This window comes from Drosophila simulans, chromosome 3L (assembly GCF_016746395.2).
Source record: "Drosophila simulans strain w501 chromosome 3L, Prin_Dsim_3.1, whole genome shotgun sequence".
Taxonomy (NCBI): Eukaryota; Metazoa; Arthropoda; class Insecta; order Diptera; family Drosophilidae; genus Drosophila; species Drosophila simulans.
Window position 1 is genome coordinate 16,684,980 of NC_052522.2, and position 25,022 is coordinate 16,710,001.

The following is a 25,022-nucleotide window of genomic DNA, read 5'->3' on the forward strand; positions in this document are numbered from 1 at the left end:
AATATCACGCCAAGAAAGTAAACACAATCTTTAAAATGGGGACAGTCGCTTACGACCAAGAGCGGCAGTGCCTGAAAGCTCGGCCCGGATCACCCTGTGCCCGCTCCGATTCTTGGACCAACGACTGTGGGGCCTTCGGGGCGCCTGACCCGACTCCGACCCAGAGCTTCCGAACTCGGCGATCGGCGCTGGTGCTCGGTGGCCCATTGTTATGGGGCTGCTCACTCTCGCACGCTTCGCTCCAGACCCCCGATACCAAGCGATCCGGCGGCCGTATCAGTCTGCGTCTCCGGTCTCCAAATCAGTCAGTCTCATTTTCAGTCTCAGTCCAACTATCAACGTCTTACGAGCTCCATTAGCGCGGTTCGGCGCGATTCGATTCGAATCGGTTTGGTTATTATCCATATTCCATATATCACGTCCAGCTGTTATCGAAGCCAAAGAAGCTGAGTAATGTGATTGATCACTGGCAGTGCTGCAACCAGCAATCCGAGTGAAGAAATAATTAGAAGTAAAGTAAAAGTGAAAGAGTGGAAAAGTGAAAAAGTGGAAAAATGTGGTCAGCTCTAGCGGCTTCTGCCGCCTGGGAAAGTGTGCGACAAATTCGCCACTCGCCAAAGCATAGATAAAATGATAATGCGCCCCCAGTCTGATTTGTGTATGAAAGCGTGAAAGATAATGCCCCGCTATATATGCCTTACATAACAATTCAATTGGCCTATTAGCATACAAATGAAAAGAGTGAAACAAGCAAGTGGATTGATTTAAAGCGCCAATAATTGAGCACTTCGGATGCAAATTAAAGACTTAGGATTTTACTCATCAACGGGAACAGTGAACGGCCTCAAAATGTAAGTATTCTTGGGCACAAATGAGTGATAAGGCAATTGCACAGCTCGAATAACATGGCCACTGATAATTTCCGGACTTATCTGCAGTTTTCTTGGAAAAACAATAATACACTGCCATACATGTGCATAAAAGTGGGTACATCACACGATTCGATTTCATGTTTCTACGCCCTTCTTGCCAATTTGCGGCTTTGGTTGCCGTGCAGTTAGAAAGCTGTCAAAAGCAAATAAAGGTCGTTCGCTACTCTCTTTGAAAGTTGTTTATCCGCCGGTTTCGGGGGAGGGGCCGAAAAGTGAAAGACGATTGATTAGCATCGTGATGAATCTGGGTTCTTTGAGTATTCATTACTCACTTCTTCCACTTGACGCATAGAGCGGAAAAAACAAACAATCATATGAGAATGGGACTTTTTTTGTTTTGTTTAAATATTTTATTATTTTACTAAGTTTTTATTTATGCTTTTTAATGCTTGTTCATTTTTTAAACAAAATATATATATTTAGCTGGCAAATTATTATTACAGCCAGCTTTGATTTTCGAGTAATGTTCAGCGCGAATTTTATCTCGCTACATTTCTATCAATAGAACCCGTATCTTTTTATTGTGCCGATTTCCGTTTCCGTTCACTTTGGGTACAGTAACTAATATCTTACTCAATAACTACTACCAATTGAGGTTAATTCTTTGGTATAAAAACCAATATTTATTTTGATATCCATCGATCGTTTGTTTATCCCTCACTTACGCACGTTTGTTTAGCCCACAGCCTTTGCTTACCTACGAATATCATTGTTGCACTGCCAGTTACCATTTCATTGCGACTTCAAGAGGTTGCCACCGTTACAATTGCCACGATTTCTTCCGGCCTCATTACAAGGCAAATACCAGTTTACACACACGCTGGTGACGAGTGTAATTCTGCAATGTCTGCTGGGTTTTATTGAGTCGAGTGGAGTGAAGTGAAGTGAAGTGATGTGGAGTTTAGTGGCCTGGTCATGGCTTCCGTTTCGCGTTTGTCGTCGAAGAAGAAATCACCATAATAACTCTGTTAGTTATGCAGTCGGCAAATTATACCCAAAGATTATAGCTCAGCGAGAGGGGGGAGTCTAACCACTTTCCATTTTCATTCACATGATCTCAGGGGGTGACCATCTTGAGATCAGCTTCTTTGCATAACAATTGTCAGATGTCTAAGTACTGGCCGTATAATTAGAGCCCACGCCCACGGCGGCCGCACACGAAATTGTGCTGCGTGGGCGTAATTGTGAATTTGTAGCTCGCAGATACAAATAGATACCCCAGTGCTCGTAATTGTAATTCGTAGGTGCAGCGCACAGGCGCTGACAACGCTGGTCGGAATTAGCCAAAGTCTGGGGGGACTTTTCCCTGCATTCCATTCCAGTCAGCGCCGATCCGTGACTCATGGCCCAAATGCGAAGCTGATGCTGGTCAAAACCTGTAGACAGAGCTGCACAAGATTCCCCTTACTCAAGTGGCCACAGGAAACACTGAGGAAAATTGTCTGTTAGTTACATTAATTGTATAATTTATCAATAAATAAAGTTATAAAGTTCATAAAAATATAAAAACATGTAGAACTCTTTATTATACATATATGTTTATTATAATTATAATTATTTAAATATAAGGAGTACTTGGTTATATCTTTTATATTTGGAATTTATTAATGAATTTCATAATGATGATATATTGGTTCTTAATTCGCTACCTCATAGAGATCTTACTTCTTATAAAGACTGTTTCCTTTGCTTTTAGTTTCCTAACTATATGATAATAATAGTACTTTTTAAATGTCACATTAATACAAATATGAAAAAGTTGAATAAAACATTCGATAACATTTTTTGCCAGTGTAGATTTGTCTTTGGGCCAGTTGCTTGGCGAATGCATTCGTCGTACCAGCCATTGAACTTTGTAGCTCGGGCATCAGCAGTTATCGTTGCAAAAAATGCATATAAATATATATATTAAAGTTAAGCAAAACAACAATAGGAGAAACAAACGCGTCATCGGCATCGCTGGCATGCTCGGTGACATTTTCGATGTGAAAACTGCACCGTAAATTATGTTGACTTAATCGATCTTTCGATCGCCGATCGAAGCTGCGAATGCCAATGAAGCTGGCATCAGCTTCAGCTGCAGGTTCTTTTCGCGGCTGGCCATTAATTTTTGGCCCGTGAAATTCCGCTAATTGATATGCGTTCGGCATTTGGCCACAATCGCGGGTCGTGAGACAATCGTTTCACATTCAATATCGTTTTCGTGGCCTGTCAAGCATTCTATGTATATAGTTCATTGCTGTCTAAACTGTGTCACCCCACCATGAGTGTGGGCGATTTTGTAGGTGCTGAAGCAAATACTCGGATGATACCAGGCCAACGTCAAATCTGGCCTAGAGAGTTCGTTGATCGGGCCAAAACATCGATGAGACATCACCTGCCCATGAACAAGAGTTCCAAACTGGTTGGCAGTTGGGAGAAAGAAGTCCCCGAGCAATTCCCATAATGAGATGGAACCGCAAAAGAAGCTTAGCATTTACATATTTCATACAAATTAAAAGAAAATGTTTCAACCTTAAGTTATTTAAGTTTTTTTAATGAGATTTTTCTGTAACGCTTTTTTTACCAGTTAAATTAAACTAGTTTAATTTTTATGAGAAATAGTTAGGTTTATAAATAGAAAATAATTATTGAATTAATAATTTTGCATAATAAATAGATCGAAAGAGATTGTTTTAGAGATAGTTAAAGTCATAACCAACCGAACTAATAGGCATTGCTCTATTTCCTTTCAAGTTGCTCTTATTCTTATGACTAACTTCTATTGAATTATTACTTCCTAAGTATGTAGTTCATACTGTTCTGAGTTAAAATATGTTCCAATCGATTAATCCAAGAATTTTAATAGCAAGTAAGAGCAATACCGCTTAAGGCTACCCCAGATTTCCTTGTAAACTGATTCACTGCTCCACACATTTGCTCACTTTCACCTTGAAGTTAATTCTGTACTTTTGCCGATATGGGGACTCTTTGTGTTTAGTGATTAAACACGATTCCAAGCAACCGGCCACGACCAGCCAGCACCACCGATCGTACGTGGTTCCGATTTAATTCTGGACAAATCACGTTTGGGGGCCGAGATGGGAGCACAAAACTTGAAGACCCCTGCCAAGGCCAACGAAGCCGGCTTTAATCTTCAAATACGTATTTTCGCCATTAGATTTACCAACCGCCTCGCTTTGCAGGGCGACTGGAGATACAAATGACATGCAGCCGGAGACACTTGATGACAGTTGGAAAGTGCTTAAAATTTACTTTCTGCGCCCAGATTTCATCTCCGCTCTGCTCTTTCTCTCTCCGCGCAGTTGTACAATAAATTAAATAGACCAAACAAAAACAAGAAGTTGACGTTTTTCTTACGCTGTAGTTTCGTCAGTCGAAATGGTAACGATAATTAAAGTTTTGCATTACCGCAGCTGCCTGTGGTTAATGGGCTTTGTTTCGCATACGCCCCGTTGCCCCACCGCTCAAACCCAACCCAAAACCGCCCCAAAAACAAAATCAAAAACCAGCTCAAATTAAAACGAAAACGAAATCAGCCGAAGGAAAATCAGCCACTTAATGCAAATTACAGAGACAGATACAAAGATACAGATGCGAAGATACGGCGCGCAACAAGTGTCTGCTGTGGAAATGAAGTTGCCACATGTGGCAACCGTACCAGCGGGTGCTCCAGCCTCATAAACAGCCCCATATCATGATGATCATACCCCTCATAATGACGATGATCCATCCACCCAAGTACAAAGCGGTTGCGCTGACAAGCCCATGTATGGGCGTCGGTTTTTTATTTGCCCGGTTTTCGAAGCAGCTCACCGCTGTTTTTCGCATTGCATTGAATGAATGGAATGGAAATGGAAATGAAAAGGAAAACGAAAACCAGGTTTGCAGGTCGCTGAGATTTTTAAGTTTTTCGTGCGCGCCGAAACTTTGCGAAATGCTAAAATTCCTTTTAACTTTGTGCCACATCAACAGTGGGATTCTTAACCAACTATTATTTAGCAAGTACTTGTAAAAAAGAGTGTTAAATATCACTGTTTAAAATCATTTATATTTTAAACAGCTTATTTGGAATTCAAAATACCGAACATGACCTAAAAAATTTAAACTGTAATTAATATAAAATTCAGTTTATATTGTTTAAGACATTTTTTTTAATTCATAGAAATATGTTTTTCAGCATTGAGTATGCAGCCACTATAGGGTTAATCTGTTACTGCCCGTTAACAGCGACAAATGGTCACCCAAAAAGCAGGCCGTCCCACTCGCACACTCCGCTTGTTACAGCCGTTAAATATTCGATTCGATTTGTTTTGGATCCGGCGCAGCGCTGCTTTTATTTGTATTTTGTTTATTTGCCTTTGTTTACTTTTTTTTTGCATTTTCTCCTGTGTTTTTCTGTTTTTGTGGCCGTCTGTTTTCGACAGCGCTGAACTTGGACAAGAACTGGTATTGAATTTCCCAACTCGAACCGGTTTCGTTAACAGCGGCTTAACCGATTCGTGCCGATTGATGGGCAGTGATTGAGTACATATTTCGGGGTCTCCAAAGTTCGTAGAATCTAAAGAACCCGTTTCCGCTTCCCAGGCGCCCGCAAGAAGTGATTTAGAGTTTGCAGACATGCCAATCGCTGAATTAATGGAGCTGCCAAATCAATTAGATGGGCTGCGACTTAATTAAAATTTGTTTGCCTAATTAAAAGCCAGCACAGTCAGTGTGAACGAACGTGCACAAGCGATTCTTTGTGGCTCCTCCGCCAGAAGCTCGAGATCTCCAAGACCAAATCCTCTTTTGTGGGTCGCATGCCAGCGGAGAAATGCAGTTCTCAGTTGGAGAAAAGTCAAAGCAGCAGAAGCGGAAAAAGAAACAAATGCAGAAAGAGAAAGAGAAACAGACACAGAATCAGAACAAAATGCAGCGCCAAAATCCAATGCACAAGAATGCGAGACGAACGCCACGATCCAAGATCCACGATTCCGAAGCGGAGTTGCAGTTGCACTGCGAGAAAAATATGGCTTTTATGCCCGATATGCCTATCTATTGATATTTAGATATTTATGTTCGCAGCGATTTGATTTGATTGCCTGGCTATTCATTGGAATTTCCAGCTTATTCCACATTTTCTGATTAGATATCGCTATTACAACACCTGGCTTCCTGCCAGTTAAAATGGCATATTTAGGTTAGAAAATATTGGCTAAACTAACGGATGAGCTATTTTGATAGGAGCACTTGTGTAAGCAATATGATTCAAGCTATATTCTTTATTAGCTTATTATAATATTTATTTAAAATGAACTACAATTTTAATTATAAATTATGAGCTTAATTAAATCAACAAACGCAACTATTTTACTGCTGGTTTTGCCTTTAATTTAGCAAGGAAATCTTTTTTTAAAACATTTGAGAAACATCAAAAGTAAAGATACATTTTTATCTGGAAAATAGTGCAGAATCATTTGATAATTTTTTCCCGTGCCCCAAGAAGAACGGCAGTTGCAGCAGCAATATCAGTAGCTGCAGTATCATAAGCAGCGACGCGACGCCAATGGCAATCGACAGCAGCCCAGCACAACACCAAAAGTCGCAGCAGCAGCAGCAGCAACAACAGCAAAAGCAGCAGCAGCAGCAGCGTCGACGGCAGCAGCAACGTCGACGGCAGCGGCCACACTCGTCAGTCGGTTTGCGTTCGTCGGTCGGTGGAGACGTTTGGAGTTGCTGGCGTTGCCTCTCTGTGCTCTTCTGGGCACTCCTCTGCGCGTGTTTTTGTGTTCGATTGTGTTTTCGGCCGATTCGAGCCATATAAATATAAATATTTTAGATAATGTGCAATAGGGCATAGTGTGCTAAAACGACAGCAGTGCAGTAGCCGATATCGAGTGCAACAAGTTGGTTCATTTTTGGGGCCAGAGTGAAATGAAAGCTGGCAAAAGTGAAACGCCCACAAGAAAATCTGCGTGGTGCTAGTGTGCTCTTGAAAGAATCTAGCCAAACCACTTGGCAAATTCCACATACATACATACATACATATCAAATTGGTAGAAGCGAAATTTCACCAAGAACAGGCTCCGAATCTCCGATCGCCTGGTTAAAACTTCGATTTCCGTTGGGATTAGACCGAGCCAAAGCGACTCTTAATGGTAATTAAAGCAAATTGGAATGCTACACTTCCTTGTTTAAGTTGTCTAAGTCGAAGACCTTAAGAATTGTACATGGTCTTAGCTTGGGAACTACATATAATATTTCTGGTTAGTTGAAATTAACAACATTTTGGCCCAATGATTAGAGAAGGAAGTGTTAGTAGTGCTCTATTACTTCAATACTTTGCAAACTATTTGACTAGGAATTTAAATGTTTCATTAGGAAATTCTAACAACGTTTCGTTGGCACCTCGACTGCAGTTAATTGTTGTCACAGGGCATTAAATGAAATCATATATTAACGCATTCTTTTTGGCCAGTTTCCGTCATGACTTAACTGTTAACTCCATTCGGTCGGTGTGCTTTTCACACACTCGCACACGGGCGAATTGGCCTCCGAACTGACCTCTTCTTCCATGTCATGTCGGATTCCCCGCTTACGGTTTCAGAATTACGGTTAGCCATGTTCCGTGGCCATGTTTCAGTGTTGTTTGGTTCCATTAGCTTCACTTTGCCAATGCTGCACGCTAATTATACGCCTCTGTGCCTTACGCGGTTATAGCCAGACCTAGTCCAAGATTTAGACCCAGTCCAAATCGCAGACTCAACAATCTACAGTCTACAGTCTGCAGTCTGCAGTTGCCGTTCTTTGAGGCGCTGGAGGCAGCCAAGCTTGGAATGCAGTTAATGCTCGTTTGCATGCTGGTTTTTTTTCTATTTTACCTGTACATGTGTATGACTATCACTAAAAATAGTCAGTCAAATTTCCCTCGACTTGCCATTCGATAAGCCTTAATGTTCTGACTCACACTGTAATCAGTGGGCAGATAAGCTGTAGTCAGCGCATAAACTGTGTCACTTGTGTGCATCAATTTAGCAAATTTAATTTAACTTAAACTCAACCATAGAGGCACCACAAAGCTTGAATAATGTAAGCATTCAAGGGGGCGCATAAGTGGTAAATAGGAACTACCCTTCGAACATAAGGCAACTATCGACCCATCGGCATTGTTTACCATATAAAGCATACGCAGTGGTGTATTAACGTTTTAGGGGTTGCTTGCAGCTAGCTACCTAGCCAGCTAGCCGCACAATTCAGTTGGCTAAGGGCTGCAAGAGCTGTTTGGTGGTTGGATTTTGCCACGGCAACGCGGCCAAAACAAAAACAAAGGGTTCGGTGGTTAGTTAGCTACGAAGCAGTCAACAAAATTCACGCAGTCTAAGGTCCTTTTCGTCCAGTGATGATGTAAAGTGGTCAAGCATTTAAATAACTCGATTGTGCAACCGAACAGTAAGCCCAGAATTATCCCACTTATTTTCAACAACTTTTTTGGCCGTCTTCAGCATCACTAAATCATGACCAAGACAGTTCATTAGCTCTGAAACAAAAAGGTAAAAAACAAAAAGCGAGTAGCCAAAGGGAAAAGTAAACTTTCACATTTCTAATGGCGGCAGGTTTTGTGTTTTTTTTTTTCTATGCAAAATGGCAATAAATTTAATTTGATTTAATTTCTCGAAATTAAAATATTTCTATCCCATTTCATTTGTTATCTGCTTCCGCATTCGCATGTAAAAGCCGAGATTAGTTGTTAAGCTGCGTGTCTAATCGCTGGATTCTTGGCTCGAAGTCATCTGGGCATTATCACTTTCACCCCGAACTGTCAATACCTTTGGTTTCCCATCGGGAAAATCTTTCTGCCGCCCTCAGAAATTATGAACCGTTCGTTGTGATAGGGCTAACAAAAAGAAATCAAACAAAACGCTGCATCCGTTGAAAGCGATTTGCATACCTATAGATATATACGGCATTTACCATATGCTATATCTTCATAATAAATGAATGGCAGGTGCAGCTGCAGCTTAGCCTAAAAAACTGCAGCTCATCAAGTTTCTTTTTTATTATTCCGTCTTTTCTTCTGCTCAAGATGAGGTTGATTTTTATATTGTCGAGGTGTCTCGCTGTCAATTGTTTACATTTTCCATTTCGGTTTCAGGCTGCTTAATATGCGAAACACTTTTATTGACCAGGCCAAAAAGCTGTTGACCGCCTCACAGCTTGATCGGCCTTAGTGGAGTCCACTCTATATAAAAGGCATTGGAATTATCATTCTGCGGCGGCTGAGCAGAAAGCAAAAAGATTTATGGCTTGTTTCAGATTCTAAGCTAATTGATAAGTGTGTTTAGCATGATTCAAATATTCAAATTGCCAGATAATAGGTGAAAGCTTTGTTCTAAGTTAATTCCTCAATAAAAAAGAATTTTGCTGTCAATCAACTACTTGCTATCTTGATTCTAAATTTGTAAACATTAGTTTTCATAGTAAAAATTTGAAAAGTAGTATTGCAAGTGGTTTCATCCTATAAGGAAGAAAGAAAGCTATTAAATTCACAAATATTAGATAACACATTTTACATAAAATATGTCATTATTTTTATAACTCTCAAATATGCGAAGCTACCAACAAGCAGCAAGATGGCAATGGTTCGCCTGGAAATCCCCATTTTGGGGGCCGGTTTGCTTTCCGCCTTGCAATTGACAAATAATCGCCAATAAAATTCCATTTCGTATAAACAAGACATTATATGTAAACAACACACTTTTGGCCAGCAGTTTCCTCTGTTCCGCTGGCAATTCGAAAACATATGTATTGTCGGCCAAAGACGTTTGCGTAATCAGCAGCTTTAGCTCTTTTATTTACATTGGTCGTGCGTGTGTGCTTGGCTCGTATATAATATTTTGTTTAAAAACCTTTTTGCAATGGCAAATAAAAATTTATTTTGCTATTCTCGCCGCGTGCTAGGCAATGTGACCACTAGAGAAACATATGGATATAACGCTTAAAAAAACAGCAGACAAGTATAAAAAGTGAGTAGGCAAAAGAAGGCAGAAGAAGACCGCAGATGAAAACGGCTAACGAACGTACCGAAAGCAGCTTAAAGGCAATTTTACGATGCCGCATGTGAGGCAGAAGAAATTGTTTCGTCTTTATGTAATCGCTCATTATAATTGGCATTTGTGTGTGACAAAAAACAACAGGTGAACGCGGGGGGTGGTGGGCGACTGGAGCTGTGGGGCGGTAAACAATTGTCAGGTGCGAAGAGGCGGTGAGACAGTATTGTGGCCTGGCTTTTTGTGCAATGCCATATGCTCGCAGTCGGCCAACATCGATCGCATGGCGATAAGCCAGCGCATTCATAACGTACGAGTATCAAGCATACGCAATGTGTACACCGCACTGATTTCTCGCTTGCCCAAGTTTCGGTTTCTTTCGGCTTCCTTGAAAAGTGTATAGAAATAATGTCAATTCACCATTTCGTCAGGTAATATGAGTCAAAACTCAAAAAAGAGGCTTAAAATGCTTTTGCAGATTACACGATTTTGTCACCGACTTGGGTGCTACCCACAGTATTTTTAACAATGAAAAGAACCTGTGTTTTGATTGTTAATAGTAAAAGTATTGGCTTTGGGTTGCACGGAAAATGTTTTATTGATGTTTTAAACTAATTCCTATAGACCTTCTTTCCATGATGTTTATTTATTTAGTTTGATTTTTAGCTTAGACCATAAAACAGCAATTTTATTTTAGTAACTTCTTAAAAGCATTTATTGTTTTTACGCTGATGTAACAGATATAGAGTTTGATGGTTTTTGCGTTGTTTTTGGTTGTCTAAGTAATAATGATATTCTAATTTACCGATACTAAAAGTCATGTTTAAAATCGGGAACACGTTGACAAACCAGCTTATCATCACCCATAATTACTGCGATCGGGCACGCCTTCAAATATAATGGCTGGCACCCAATTTGCATTTGCATGAACAAGATTTTCACGAGCTTTCTCTTCAACTCTCTGTTTTTTTTTTGTGTTCCAGGCCCGGAGGCAACAGCAACATTATCATCAGCGGCAGCAGCATCTGCAGCAGCAACAACTTGGCCGGCTGCATCTTGGATAGCCGAGAACGTGATCGCTTTCTGGCCAAGATCGGAGCAAGCCAGCGCCATGGCGATGTCACCTGTCTTGGATGCGGCTGCCAAAGCCGCTGGCCGTGATTTCAATGGCAATGCAGCAAATGCAACAGCAGCATCAACAGCAACACCAACTGCAGCAGCAGCAGCAGCAACCACACCGCGCAAAACGAAAAAGACAATTATCAATTGGCTGGTGAATAGTGACAGTGAGAACAACAATCGGCCGACGTGCGATAAAGCCGGCAAAGATAATCCAAATCCGAATCAAAATCCGAATAGCCAAGCAAATCCGAATCAAAACTGCAGCTGTGAGTCGCGGGCATTTCGCGATTTCCGTGGCGTGCAAACCTTGCGATTGTTGTGGAGCAGGCGCATCAAAAGTGCCAGCGAGGATCAATGTCACTCCCCAGTCCACTGCCACACCTCCTCCTCCTCCTCGCTGGGCACATTAAAAAAGTTAAATAAAAGCGTTAGCTGTCTGGTTAACGCCTTTAATAACTCGCGCGATTGCGCTACGCCGGAAAAAACGTTGGCAAAACGCGCGGCCAGTTTGCACAATTTGCAGGATTCGCAGGCGAAGCATAAGCAATTGCATAGGGAAAAAGATAACTTCTACAAGTACAAAAACGCCGAGCAGGCCAAAATGCAGGCCAAGTTAAGAAGCAGCGCCGACGAGGCGATTTTAAACGCCAGCGAAACGCGAGCGAAACGTGACGACAGCGGTGGTTTACCTGGAGTCAAATCGTATAATTTGAACACCTTATCAGCCGCAGATAAGGTTGCAAAAGTGGCGAAGGGGGAAGCTAAGACGCAGAGGAGGTTGGAGGAGCCGGTGGGAGAGGCGGAGGTGGAGGTGGAGCTCCGAGCTAAACGGGAGCGCAATCACCTTGAGGGCATCAGTCTCAGCGCGGCGAGCGCCCAAAGTGGGGGCAGTAGCGAATCGCTTCAAACCACCACCACCTCCTCCACGCCCACCCACAGCAGCGTGACGTCATCGACGGGTCGGTCGGGCGGACGTCGCAAGTATAGCTTTAAAACCCATGCCGGCAAGTCATATCATCAGCACCATCATCCGTCGCGCAGGACTAGCAACATGGATTCCTCAAGTGGTGGCATCAGTATGGTTGCCAAACTTACCCATCAGTTCAACGAGATTATCCAAAAGGATGCAAAACTACTGGAGCAGGTCAAGCGGAACAATGGCGTTTGGATATCCCGGGGCACTCATGTCTACAAGATTGTGGAGAAACCAACGTCAGAGGGAAAGGGATTACCTAACGCCGAGGAAAATCGCATCTCGACCGTTCAGCGAAATATCAAAAAGTTCGAGCGGCTGGAGAAGCCGAGTGTGCCCTTGAAGAGTGAACAGCTGATGCGGAAACATCTCGAACTGATGAGGGGCAGTAGTCTTCCGCGGGGTCCGCGAATCAAAAGGAATCTCAAGCTACCACCGGGTAGTGTGGGCATTCCAGAACTGGCGATAGTCAGCGAGGAATTGAAGACTCCTAATTCCGAAGAGCAAGCTAAGCAACCAAAGTCAGTCCAAAATGAATCACTGCCCAATCATCCCGAAGAACTGAATCAGTCGAATGACAGACCCAGTGATGAGTTGGCTGTAATTTTGGGGGAGGAAGGCGCCGAGGAGGAGCTGCGTCAGAAGCAGCGGAAGCACAAGTATGCCTCCATATACGAGAAACTCCGATTCACCTTCGCGAAAGGTAGAAAATCAGCGAGTCCCTCACCCACGAAGGGCCAAATCCGGGAGGAAGTATCCATAGATGAAGAGTCCGTCAAGGAGAACACATCCGATGATATGGTTACTCGGAAAGAAGATTTCACATTGGAACTTTCCAAAGAGGTAATACCTAGAGCAGAAGGCCTAGAAGATTCCTCACACGCCCTGCTTATATCCCCGTGCTTTGAAGCCGATGCCAAAATCCTGGACGCCCTTGAGGCAGTGGACCAAAAGCTCAAGGTGCTCAACCCCCTCAACGATGTGACCACCGCAGACGGTGAGCGGGAGCTCCTCCTGGCCGCCAACGATGACTTCGAGCAGCGCATCCTGCCCAATAGCTCCTTTGTTTACCAGGCGGCCAACAAGCAGTACTCGAATAACCAAATTCTGCTGAACCAGGCTGTAAATGTTACCCTAGTGAATGCCATCGAGGGTGAGCAGATGATTATGGAGCAGAAGCAACTGATGAAGGTCAGAGAGTTGGAACTCACTGAGAAGGCCGAAGATCAACCCCTTAAGCCAGCGGAAAAATCGCCAGATAAAGACGAAGCCCTGGAGCCCGAATCCCTCTACGAACCCATCACACCTGTTATGGATGAAACCAAGACTAAAGCCCAGACATCCAGCCTCTTTAAAATATACACCAAGAAATCAGAGATTGTGGAGGACATATACCAAACGGTTGAGGAGGCATCCACTGTCGAGGTGAAGACGAATAACTGGCTGGAGGGCTACGAATCAATCGCTGGATCCCAGGAGGCATGTCCCTTGACGTACGATGGCTACGAGTCCTTCGCCCCGGAAGAGGTGGTAACTACACCCACTACTCCATCTGCCACTGGCACACTGGGCCGGAATACCCGCGATGAGCTGCCGGAACTGCCGAAGCCCAAGAGAGTACTCAACAAATCACCCATTCCCATGCGACCAGCACCTCCAAAGCCAGAAGCCAAAGAGTCGGAAGAGGATGATAATATATACGACACCATCAAGGGCTGCTACGAGTCCATGCACTGCAAGGCAACCTCCTCCTCGTCCAGTGGAGAAGCCACACTCACCACGGACACCATTTCCCTGAGTTCCAACTGCTACGAGAGTATCTCCCACATCCGGAGAAGCCGAGTGGCAACTACTCAGAATCATGGTCAGGGTTCGGCGGGCAGTTGCATCCAACTCTCGAGCAGCGGCTCCACATTGACCATCTCCTCAGATCACAAGACCAACAGCCTCTATGAATCCTCTCTGGCGGCCGCCGGATGCGTGGTCTATGGAAGTGCCAGTGTGGGATGCAGGTCGTCCTTGGGCAGTAGTGCCGGAAGCAGGGACAGCGGAAAGCCCGGCGATAAGAGATCCTCCATAGCCGGCTCCAGTGACAACAGCGATGCCTGGGTGGACATTTCGGATGGGGAGATTGGCCACACGACGATGGAGGCGACCAACAACGAGGCCCAGTTCATTGTGTAAGTACTATATCTCACATTGAATGTGCGTATCTTTTAATACAAAAGGAGCTAATTAAAAAAATAAGTAAGGAAAGTGTAGATAAATGAGAAATGAGATTGGAATTTTGTTTATAAAAAGAAAATAATTAAGTAATGCGTTATTTTTACAGTGAACTTTTTCATTTAACTTAAAGTATATAAATATTGTTCAGCGTTTCATGAGTCTGTAGGTCAGGTTGATATGAATAATGTTTTAAGTATACACACATTGCAAACCGGGAGAAAATATCGCAATGTTATTGTTATTTATTCACTGCCCGTTACGCAAAACCGATTGCGAGTAAAAAACGATTGGAATTGCAATCTTCCTACAGCTGGGCTATATAAATTCTGCGTAGATTGCTTATCAGTTTGTTTGGGTTTGCTTATCTAATCAGTTGATAAAGGACAGGATACCGCAGGGGTTTTTATCGTCTGAAATTTTGCTTGCCGCCAATGAATGGTGCATAATGGGTTGCAACATATATATAATAATCATTCATTTCGATGAAGAGGTTGACCCCAAAACTGTACTAAGAAGCAGGTCAAGGTAATTTTGGCTTTAATAAAGTAGCAGGATTAAATTCGAAAGATTTGTAGTATTACGCAAACGAAACTAATATATTATTAAGATAAATGCCCATATTTGGTCACTGTTTTACTTTTGCACATACTTAATCTTATTTAGGAGTAAACAACTGCCACAGATTTTTCAATTACGTAATGATAGCAAAATAAATGACGTTTATGTTTTTCTGCACACGCTTGCTATAGCTTATCTAAGTTGTTCAACAATAATGCACACAAAGAAACAATTAAAAACAGTTGCGGACTACAATAGGCTCTTAACGATCTTTTAATAGTTCTTCTGATCAACTGATAATTACCACCCCCAGAACTTTTTGTTAGCACTTAATTAGTACAAAGTCATGCTGTGCTCCATTTGATTGTTTCGACATTTGCCGGCTGATTGAAAGTACTGCACAGTCCCCACTTTTTAGCGGCCCCTATCAATTAGAGCGCTGACCTACAATTTCTCTGTTATCAGCTGATAAGATTGGCGGGCCTATTGAGGGAATCTCTGGAAATGCTGAGAGCCCAAAATCAATACAACTACTCAAGACTGTCAATTGTTACAACTAACCAAAGGAGATCAGTTGTCTGGAATTAGTTTGATCGATCGGATGTTTAATAATGAAGTACTTAGCAATTCCCATTTTTAGTCAATTAAATTACTTAAATTGCTGTATTACTTTTGATTTTGTTTTTAATATCTCTTGTTGCACTTGCTCGTTTTCAGTGTAAGGGAAAGGTTTAAGCCACATCGCACCCGGAGTCCAGATTGGTCGAAACGCATCAGAGACAAAAGACTGCAACAGAAGAAGGCGATAAGCTGCATAGAGGGTGAGTAAGAAAATAAGTTAAGAACGTATGTATTTAAGTATGATTTCAAGAACTAAGAATGTGCTCACTGTAGATTGGAAACAAATGGTTTGCTACTTTGGCTTCATTGAACATTAAGATTAAAATGAAAACAGTATTCCTAAAGAGATACATTTTTTAATAACTTTCAGCAAATTTCTTCTAATTAAAATAATGTTTTCATTCAATATGAAACTTTACAAATGATGTGAAAAACGTTATATATTGATTAAATTTATATTTATAAGACACGATTTTTTTTGTAATAGCGGGGACTCCCCTTCATTGGAGCTTTTTATGAAAGCCATGTATTCGACATGCGTAAGCTTTGATCGCGGGTTCGTGTCCGCGCTAAACATCACCATCCACAAATAGCATCCACAGCTGTAAAATGTCAGCGCTTCAAACCAATAATTATCAACTGTTTAATTAGACCAAGTTGAGGCCACTTATTCATTTTGCCTTTGATGAATATGCATAATTGGCTGTGCTCCACTCAAAAGTTTGCCCCAAGCGGCGTCTGGGCTCCTCGAAGGCAAATGCCAAATGTGAAGCGGAACCCGAATTGTTAACGAGTCAAGCAGCTAACAGACCGGATAATTAAGCCACCTTTTACAAATGAGAGTGAGAGTGGAAACAAATGGGCGACAGGTTCCACAATAACTACACACTGCTAAAAATGTTCATTAATCCCAAAAAGGGTAAAACTTTAAAAAGAAACAAGCAAAGTCTGTACCAGCATTGCCTTATACTTCAGAAAAAAAAAGATTAACATGTCGGATACGTAATATTTTTAAAATGTATTTTCCAATCCACAGTTAGCTATTTTAACAAGTACTTAGAAAGCAATCTGAAGAAATATAACTATTTAAAAATGTTGCCAAAAGAAGTAATATGTTCCAATTAACGAAAAATAAAATGATTATCGTGGCTAAGATATTTAAAATACATTTATATTGCCTATTAATGGTAGTAAAAGAAAAAGTTAAAATCTGTAAAATCCATTTATAATGCCCATTAAAATAGCAGTCGCGTTTAAACGAATTCCTAAACACTCAACAACATAGGTAACTATTTATTCATCTTCGCATCCACTTAAAGATTCTTTTTTCTAAATATCACTAGTAATATGCCCACATAGTTTCGCGCAGTGCACAATGCCCATAAAGTGGACGCAGTGTGCAGTTACTGCTGCTCCGTGAGTGGGAATGGGATGGGGATGTTGGGGCAGCAGTGAGGCGCTGCTGCTCTCCACTGGCAGCTGGGCCTCTCATTCGTGCCAACGCGCTCAACTGCGACGGTCCGCTGAACAAAACGGTCTGCGGAAAAAACGCGAAAGAATTCGTGTGATAAATGTGAATACCAGTGGGATAATAATTAATGATGCTGCTCTAATGTCAACCCGTGACAATAAAACCATCAAATAAATCAATTGATGTCGTGAAGTGCACATTCGTTTTAGGAAAGCTCTCAGAGAGTTTGGAAAAATTACAGAGAGATAGAGAGAGAAAAGAGCTAAGTGCATTTTTGCACTACAAGTTTTTTGTTGTAATATTTGTGTGTGTTTGTGTGTGTGCGTGTGTGTGGTGTTGCTGCTTTTGGAGACGTCACGAACTGAAACCGACTGTTGTGCTCGCCCTTACACCACCCCCTCCCCGATCAACCATAAAAACATTATTTTGTTGTTTTTCTGGCCATTATTTGTTGCTGCCTTTGCTGGCGATGACGAAATTGTTTAGCGAAAACGAAAACCAGTCTAGAAATATAAAACTCAAGCCAGCGCCAGCCCAAGCAACCTTGAAGAAGTCTTAAAGAAACACAAAGCGAAACATGGGGAAAATATACGGGGAGATAGCCGTTCGGCAAACTCAATTGGCCAAAGGAAGCGCAATTCACCAAACACGGCGATGACTTTTGCATTAAAAGACGTGTCATAATGAGTCCAACTATTGCAAAAAGGCGGTGTGCAATGTGCAATGCGAACTAGAGTGCGAATTTGAGCTCGCAAACCAGTGAACATGGTACAGTGTACAGAGGCAAAAACAAAAGCAAGATCGAAGTTTCCTTGAAGTTAGCAATTTTTCACTAAAAATATGTTTACATCACTGCTTGAGATTAAACGGATCATATTCAAAGAGGTTCATTACTGCGTTTAAATGCTTAACATTAACATTAATCATATTCCTATAAAGGAACTTATTAGGTTTATATGCAAAATTTTTGTGCCGTTCAAAACTTCTGTCAAAATTCCCTGAGTGTTGCACATAATCCCACAAAAAAGGCTTTGCGTAAAAATGCGATAATCTCCCTAAGCGCTTCCCCTGTCGCCCGCCAAAAATGGGGGTTCAGCGAACGCAGGTCCACTTGGCAATTGAAAAATATCTGGTAATAGTTTCATGTTTCATGGGTGAAACCGAGACTCGCAAGCCGGCAGTGCGCTTAGGCCCAAGCTCAAATCCGCTAAATGGAAATTCTCAGCTTAACTTTTAACTTTTACCCGAGGCACGTTCAACTTTGCCTCGTTACCGCTGACACGCAACGCCCGCAGCGAAAGTGTCGTGGAAATTCCGAACCAAAGTCACAGTCGCTGGGGGCTCAAAAAAAAAAAATTGTGTATAAATTTATAAGCTTGCCGCATGCAGGAAAATGCATCCCAAGTGAAGATTTCCGAATGAATGCACCTCTCCAATTGGATGACTCGTCGTTGTAGTAGTAACTGGAATTTAACAAGAATGATTAGGCTCTTGAGACGTATAATTACACTGAGGAAATGTAAATGCATGTTGTGCCTATTTCAGTATTAATTTTAATGACTAGGTGAGAGTGCATTTTCACCACTTGAAATATGAAAAATTCAACAATTTATCAAATGTGCGAATCAACTAGGTTCTCTCTAAAAAAGAAAATACATACTAGAAAGTGTGTGAATATTCAAAATGAAGATTGCTTGAATTATCTATTTAAAATAATGTAATAAACTACATTGCTAAATATAAAATACTGCTATACCCTGGCATGTATAAAAATAATGACAAAAAAAGCAGTAAAATGATGTGGAAATCTTTAAAAACTAACCAGATCTTGAAGAAGAATGGCCACTTAAATGGAGTCATTTACGGCATGAAGCAATCCAAAAATATCTGTAAAAACAATTTTCCTACACTGATCGTCGTTCCTATCAGCCATTATCCGCTTCCTACGTGACCAAGAGCCGAGTGGAAGACAATGACATCGATTGGCACTTAATAATCTTAACCTTAATGCGTCAGGCGATCAATCAACCGTTCGATCCGTTGATCAACTGGATTTTTGCCAGCTGCATAGCAGTGTTAATTGTTAATTGTTAATTGTTTATGCGTGAAGAGCGGATAGAAACAACAGCAACCAGAGATCGTCAAACTGCCGGCCTTGCACTTGCTGCATTCCAATAAACAAAAGATCATCTTCGTCTGCATCAAATGTACATATATGCATGTATAGTATGTACATATGTGGCAAAGACGTTGCAATCGTATGTATCGCATGGCCAGACCATCTTTTTCTCCGGTTTCTTTGTTTAAGTCTCACGCTAAGGCGATGGGGCGACTAATGAAATAAACCATTTCCGTATTGGCATTGTTGCGGTACGATATGAACATTCACTTTACACGCACCAACAAAAGCCTAAATTCGCAGAATTTCGCCAGGGCATACACACTTGAATCCGTGAGCCAAAACCATAACTGGAAACCGGTAACTGCGGCCTCATGGTGGCCAGAATCTCGGCGCGCAGCTCCTTGTTTTCGGGCCAGAACCCCATATTTCCATCTGCCCACGCGCAACAAGTGTCGCCGCCAAAAGTATCTCGTTTCGTTCAAGATATGGTCACGTAAATGAACACAGCTGTGGCCAAAGTTATTATTTTATATTTTATTTCTTGAAAATATACCAAAGGAAATATATGCCGGTGCTTGAAATCGTTGTAAAATATATTCAAAGTATTTAAAAAGCAAAAACTATTATACCAAGAATGCCATCTAATTTTTATGAACCAACTAACTTTTGGTGCTATCTTGCTGACCGCGCTTGTGGCTATATGTTCGCAAGCCGCATATCTGTGTAAACTCATATCCATGTTCAGCGCAAAGAGCTCGGATCGCTGCCTGGTTTTACTGACGCTCTCGAACCGGTTGGCATTCGCTGCGCTTGCCTGCCCCTTTGTCTACGTATGTACTGAACTACGTATACGTAATATGCGAGCAGATAGCATCTGGTCTAAGCACTTTGTGCTCGAAACCAGCTAGAATTTTCTAACTTCACACATGGGTTAACTGCGAAGTCGGTGTGTAGCCGCGTGAATAAGTGCTTTGAATTTAGTTTGAAAATTGGCAAATTCGTTAGTTTTTAGAGTATTTGAGGTACGGCACCTGCCACATCATGGTGTTTGATTTTTCAGCTATGTCTGTTTATCACTCGACATTGTATACCCAGCGACTGTCTGCATTCAACCATGATTCCATTGTAATTTGAGCTATTTTGCATGCCCTGGCTTTGGCTTTGGGTGTTTGCTTTTATTTTAGTTCGCTTTAGTTTAGTATAGACCTCGCTGCGTACTAGTTTGCATACCATTGCCTCCATATGGCCAGCAGCTGGATTGTTGTGACACTTGAAAAGTCGGTTTAATTAGTATATCGGACAGTGGGCTGAATTGGTCAATCAAAAAGGGCAGACAATTGCTGCAGCAGCTTTAATTGCTTTCAATTGAGTGCAACTTGCTAAGAATACAGTTCAGAAAACCAGAGTTGAAGCTCCACACTCAACAAAAAGGAGATCAAACTTCATTTAATAGGTTCTGAAATTAAATTTACCACACAAATACAACATTTAAATTCAAACGAAGAAAGGTTGATCATAATTTAGAGCAGCTGAAGTACGAATCAGACGATTTCCCCCATGAATTTATAAAGTTGTCATTAAATAATGGTTATATAAAATGTAGAAATTTTCTTTTGGTGGAAATCGTTTGAAGTCGCAGAAAATCAATAGTTCTTGAGTGCAGCAGTTTGTTCAATTAAGCGAATCACTGAATCCGTTGACAGGGTTCTGACCCCAAAGATGTGACAAGATGTCGGCGTTGAATCGCAGCAATGGCCAGCGCCTCAGCTGCTCCGGCAGTCTGAGCAGCAGCGGCCATCCCGCCGATCCGGTGACCTTGCCCCGGAAACGGCGACCTCGAGCTCGTGGCGAGGTCGGGGTCACCTGTCAGGGAAGCAGCACCGTCTATCTCAACGGACCCGTGTCCGCCGAACCCATTCGACCCGCTCCTGAACCCATTTATCAAAACGAGGCGGCGGCCATTAGCCAGCGCTGCAGTTACAGCCACCAACGAGCCCAACTACTGACCTCCATGCGAGTGACCATCGCGGAGGGGGCCGAAAATACCGCAAAGGTCACCATGGCAGTGAGCACATTCGTAGGTTCGTCCTGGTTTCATAAATAGATTATAACAAAATAGACTAAGAATTTGGTAATTGGTGAAAATCAAGCAGAAACTTTCAGCAAATTCATGTTAATATATTTAGAAGTCCTGAAACAGAACTAACTGCTTTCCATTCTGCAACCTTTCAGATGACTCAGACCACTACTACGAGACCCTGTCGCCACTTGGAAACAAACGCCATTCAACACAGCTGGTGCGGCAGAGCCAGGATGGAAATCGGAGCGGAGGGGTGCGTTCCTCGCACCGCCGGAGCAAGAACCACTCGGCATCCGCACACACATTGGGCGAGCACGTGGTCATCTCGGATGATTACGACTCCTTTGAGACGGACAGCGATGATCACGGCGATGAACCCGACCTGCGGCTAAAAAACGTAAGTAGCTAAAATATGCTTGATAGATTCACCATGATAACTCTGCGGAAATCCTATTTCAGCACAATGACAGCGGCGTGGACATGCGCAACCATCGCCTGCCAAAGCCTCCTCCTCCGCAGAACCAGGTATATGAGTTCGTGCGCAAATTCAAGGACTTCATATCCAGCAAGAAATCTCCCAAGGGTAGTCAGCAAAAGCTGTACGAGAACACCCCGGCATCCACGCTATTCTACGTGGAGTCCAGCAAACCAACGGAGGACGTTTACGAAAACACTGAATACGGACCAGAGCGGATTCCAGCTCCCGGAACCAAGGGCCACCAGGAGCAGGCTCCGGTTCTGAGGGCCAAACAGAAAAACGGCAAGAGCCTTCGCTCCCGTCTTCGTAAAAGTCTGGTCGGCTCTAGCTTCGATACCAAGCAGCTCTCCTCGCTGGCACCTACACGAAGCACCTTCTACGTGGAGGACCCCGAGGGATCATTGCCAGCTCTGCCATTAGAGCCAGAGATCCACGGTTCCGGAGAACTGGACTCGGGCTTCTCGGACAAGAATTGCACTCCCTTGCCAGAGGCACAGAAATTCTCAACGGTTGCCCGCAAGGCCAAGAAGGAGGCGAAGGCCAACAGGCGTCGCACCACCATTGGTCTGCGACCGCACGATCCGCCGCCGCCTCCACCGCCAATGACCGGCGGCAAATCTCCCACGGACCCGGAGCGTGACCTGGATGCTGAGCAGACTACTTCCTGGTACGCCGAGTGCGGCGTCTTTAAGCAGGCCACCAATGGTGCTGTGTCCCCGAGGGGCGATGAACCGGTCACACCCACGCCTAGTGGTCACGGAGGCGTTAGTTCGTGGTACGCGGAATCGGGACTCTACCAAACCAGCGGCGTATCAGTGGCCAGCTCCAGCGGCAGCTCCGGCGTGTCCACCGGCAATGAGGCGGGCCTGGGCGACGAGTTGTCCTCGGAGCCACATAGTCTGTTCTCCAATGAACCCCTATACCAGATGTATAGCGCAGCCAAGCTGGAGGTAAGTGAATTCTTCCCATTACCTATTTTAATCAACATTCACTTACGATAATTTTGAACCATTTTAGTCGATCACTCGCGACCTGGAGGCGCATGGATCCTCAGATGGCTACGAGGAGATTGGCCAACAAGCTAAGGCGAAGCCCGAGCCACTGGTTAAGCCAAGACCCACTGCCCTGCAGTTGGTGGAGCCCAAGAACGGTCCTTCTCGCACCCTGTGGAGCGAAATTCCCGAAGTCATACACTCTTGCATACTGCGTAAGTAAATAGCTTGATTTTATCCGGGAGAAAGCGGCTTAGGATATATACAATCAACTTATTCCTCTACGAATTCGTTACAGCCACTTTGACCAGTCGGGAGCGCAGTCTGCAGGAGGCCAAGTTCGAGATCATCACCTCAGAGGCCAGTTACCTAAAGTCGCTTAACCTGCTGCGCCGTCACTTCATGAATCACAACGCCTTCTTGGACTCATCCGTGCTGAGTGCCAAGGACCGAAAAGCACTGTTTTCCTACATTGTGCCCGTGCACGAATGCTCAGAGCGATTGCTCACGGAACTGGAGGCCTGCTGGCAGGACAACATCATGCTGCTGGGACTGAGTCGCTGCATCTACGAGATCGCCGAGCGGCACTTCCATGTTTACGTGGCCTTCTGTGAGCATCAGGGCAGAATGGATAGAACTCTACGCCGTCTTAAAGAGTCCAAAGAATCTCTGGCCTTCCAGCAGCACCTGGAGCGGCTGGAGGCGAGTCCCAGCTGCTGCGGTCTCAATCTGCACTCCTTCCTGATGCTGCCCATGCAAAGGATCACCCGCCTGCCGCTCCTGATCGATGCAGTGTTCAGCAAGGAGTCACCGCTGAATCGCGAAGAATACGAGAGCTGGAAGTTGACGCTCGCTCTCGTCCAGAAGGTAGTGGGTCAGTGCAATGAGGCGGCCAACCGCTGGGAGCAGGCATTTGAGCTGGAGCGGATTGCGCGCCAGCTGGAGTTCCCCTCCCATGTGCGAGCGCTGGCCATAGCACCGGTGGGAGTTCCGCGAGCGGGAGCCAAGCCGCGTTTCCTGGTCAAACGAGGCGAGCTGACGCATCTGCTGTGGCGTGGCGAGGATGCCAAATTGACCTTCGGCAAGCGCCTGACGAAGATCAGCATATACGCCTTCCTCTTTTCGGATCTTCTGTTGCTCTGCAAGCGTCGTGGTGAATCCTCCTTCAGTGTTTTTGACTATTGCCCCCGGAGCATGCTGACCCTCGCCGCCGGCGATACGCTGCCCCAACTTCCAACCAAGGACCTGAAGGACCAAGCCGGCAAGAACCTCATTCTGATGACGCTGCTCGAGAACTGCGACCGCAAGACCGTCGAACTGGTGGGTTATCTTACTCTTTAAACCCCCTTTTCTTTGCTAAGATGAGTGCTAACTATGTGTTCCCTGCAGTTGCTGTCTTGCCCCTCGGTGTCCGACCAGCAGCGCTGGCTGCAGGCCATGAGACCGCCCGAGGCGGAGACCCCCGGCGAGAAGCTCTACGAGTCCTGGGACTGTCCTCAGGTGGTGGCTAAGCACAGCTATGAGTCCGACGAGCCAGACGTTCTTCAACTGGAACTGGGCGACGTCGTCAATGTTTCCCGCAAACTGCCCGACGGTGAGTGACTGTAGATCTGTGATAAAATGAAAAGCAAACCTAATACTTTGAATCCTCCATATAGGCTGGTACCAGGGCGAAAGGATACGAGATGGAGCCGTGGGCTGGTTCCCTGGAAGCTACACCGAGGAACTGAATTCAGCCCATGTCCGAGCGCGGAATCTGAAGCAGCGGCACCGTCTGCTCACCTTTACTGCCACTTACCTGGAGTCCCAAAAGAGCAAGTGAAAACGGGGATAACTAAATAGCAACGCCAACTCCATAGTCCGCAACCAACTCTAAGTGAATTACCAATAGCCGAACACTTTAGGAAATGTGATAATTATTTAAATCGATGTTAGTATTGATTAATCGAAAGTCTTAAAATAATTTTCCCTACCAAGTAAGCAATAGAGAGTACTTCAATTTAATTATAACCGTTTAGTGGTAAATAAATAAATAAATAAAGAAGCGAAATTTATGAAAACAATTATCATATATGTACTGTTGCCTTGATTCCCTGACCTTATATCCATGGTACGCCTTGAAATCTTAATTATTTAATAAATAATAACAGATTCAAATTGTTTTCTATTTATTGCTAATTGTGCTAATTTTCGTAAATTGTGGGAGTAGTCAATTTTTATGGAATATCGCTGAAATTATCGAGGAACATAATGAAAAAAAAAAAAAACAACACGTAAGTGTATTTGGCTTTGGGTTTAAAATGTTTATAACAGGTAAGTGTATCTAATAAATATTCTTCATCAGGATCACTAGCCACGTACCTATCATCCGTATAAAATTCAAGATTTTGGGATAATGATTTCTAGCTAGAAACTACT

General features: G+C 43.4%; 1 protein-coding gene across 6 annotated transcripts; it reads left to right on the top strand.

The window, feature by feature from the left end:
* Window positions 1-215: 215 nt before the first annotated feature.
* LOC6738410 (ephexin-1) lies at window positions 216-24,675 on the top strand. 6 transcript variants are annotated; one of them, XM_016171634.3, is made up of 9 exons: window positions 216-851; window positions 10,945-14,236; window positions 15,558-15,661; window positions 21,287-21,531; window positions 21,594-22,562; window positions 22,630-22,819; window positions 22,903-23,924; window positions 23,994-24,198; window positions 24,263-24,675. In XM_016171634.3, the coding sequence occupies exons 2-9, from the start codon at window positions 11,073-11,075 to the stop codon at window positions 24,424-24,426; spliced, it is 6,063 nt and encodes a 2,020-aa protein (XP_016032257.1). In that variant the 5' UTR covers window positions 216-851; window positions 10,945-11,072; the 3' UTR covers window positions 24,427-24,675. The 6 variants fall into 6 exon arrangements, with proteins under 6 accessions (XP_016032257.1, XP_016032259.1, XP_039150086.1 ...); XM_016171636.3 differs by lacking the exon at window positions 216-851 and adding an exon at window positions 6,611-7,072; XM_039294152.2 differs by lacking the exon at window positions 216-851 and adding an exon at window positions 8,237-8,363.
* Window positions 24,676-25,022: the final 347 nt, after the last annotated feature.

Excerpts from the sequence above, each read along its gene's own strand:
- LOC6738410 (XM_016171634.3), top strand. The coding sequence starts at position 11,073 with ATGGCGATGTCACCTGTCTTGGATGCGGCTGCCAAAGCCGCTGGCCGT. Across the intron at positions 22,820-22,902 it reads CATACACTCTTGCATACTGC|CCACTTTGACCAGTCGGGAG; the intron begins GTAAGTAAATAG and ends AATTCGTTACAG. Across the intron at positions 24,199-24,262 it reads TTCCCGCAAACTGCCCGACG|GCTGGTACCAGGGCGAAAGG; the intron begins GTGAGTGACTGT and ends TCCTCCATATAG.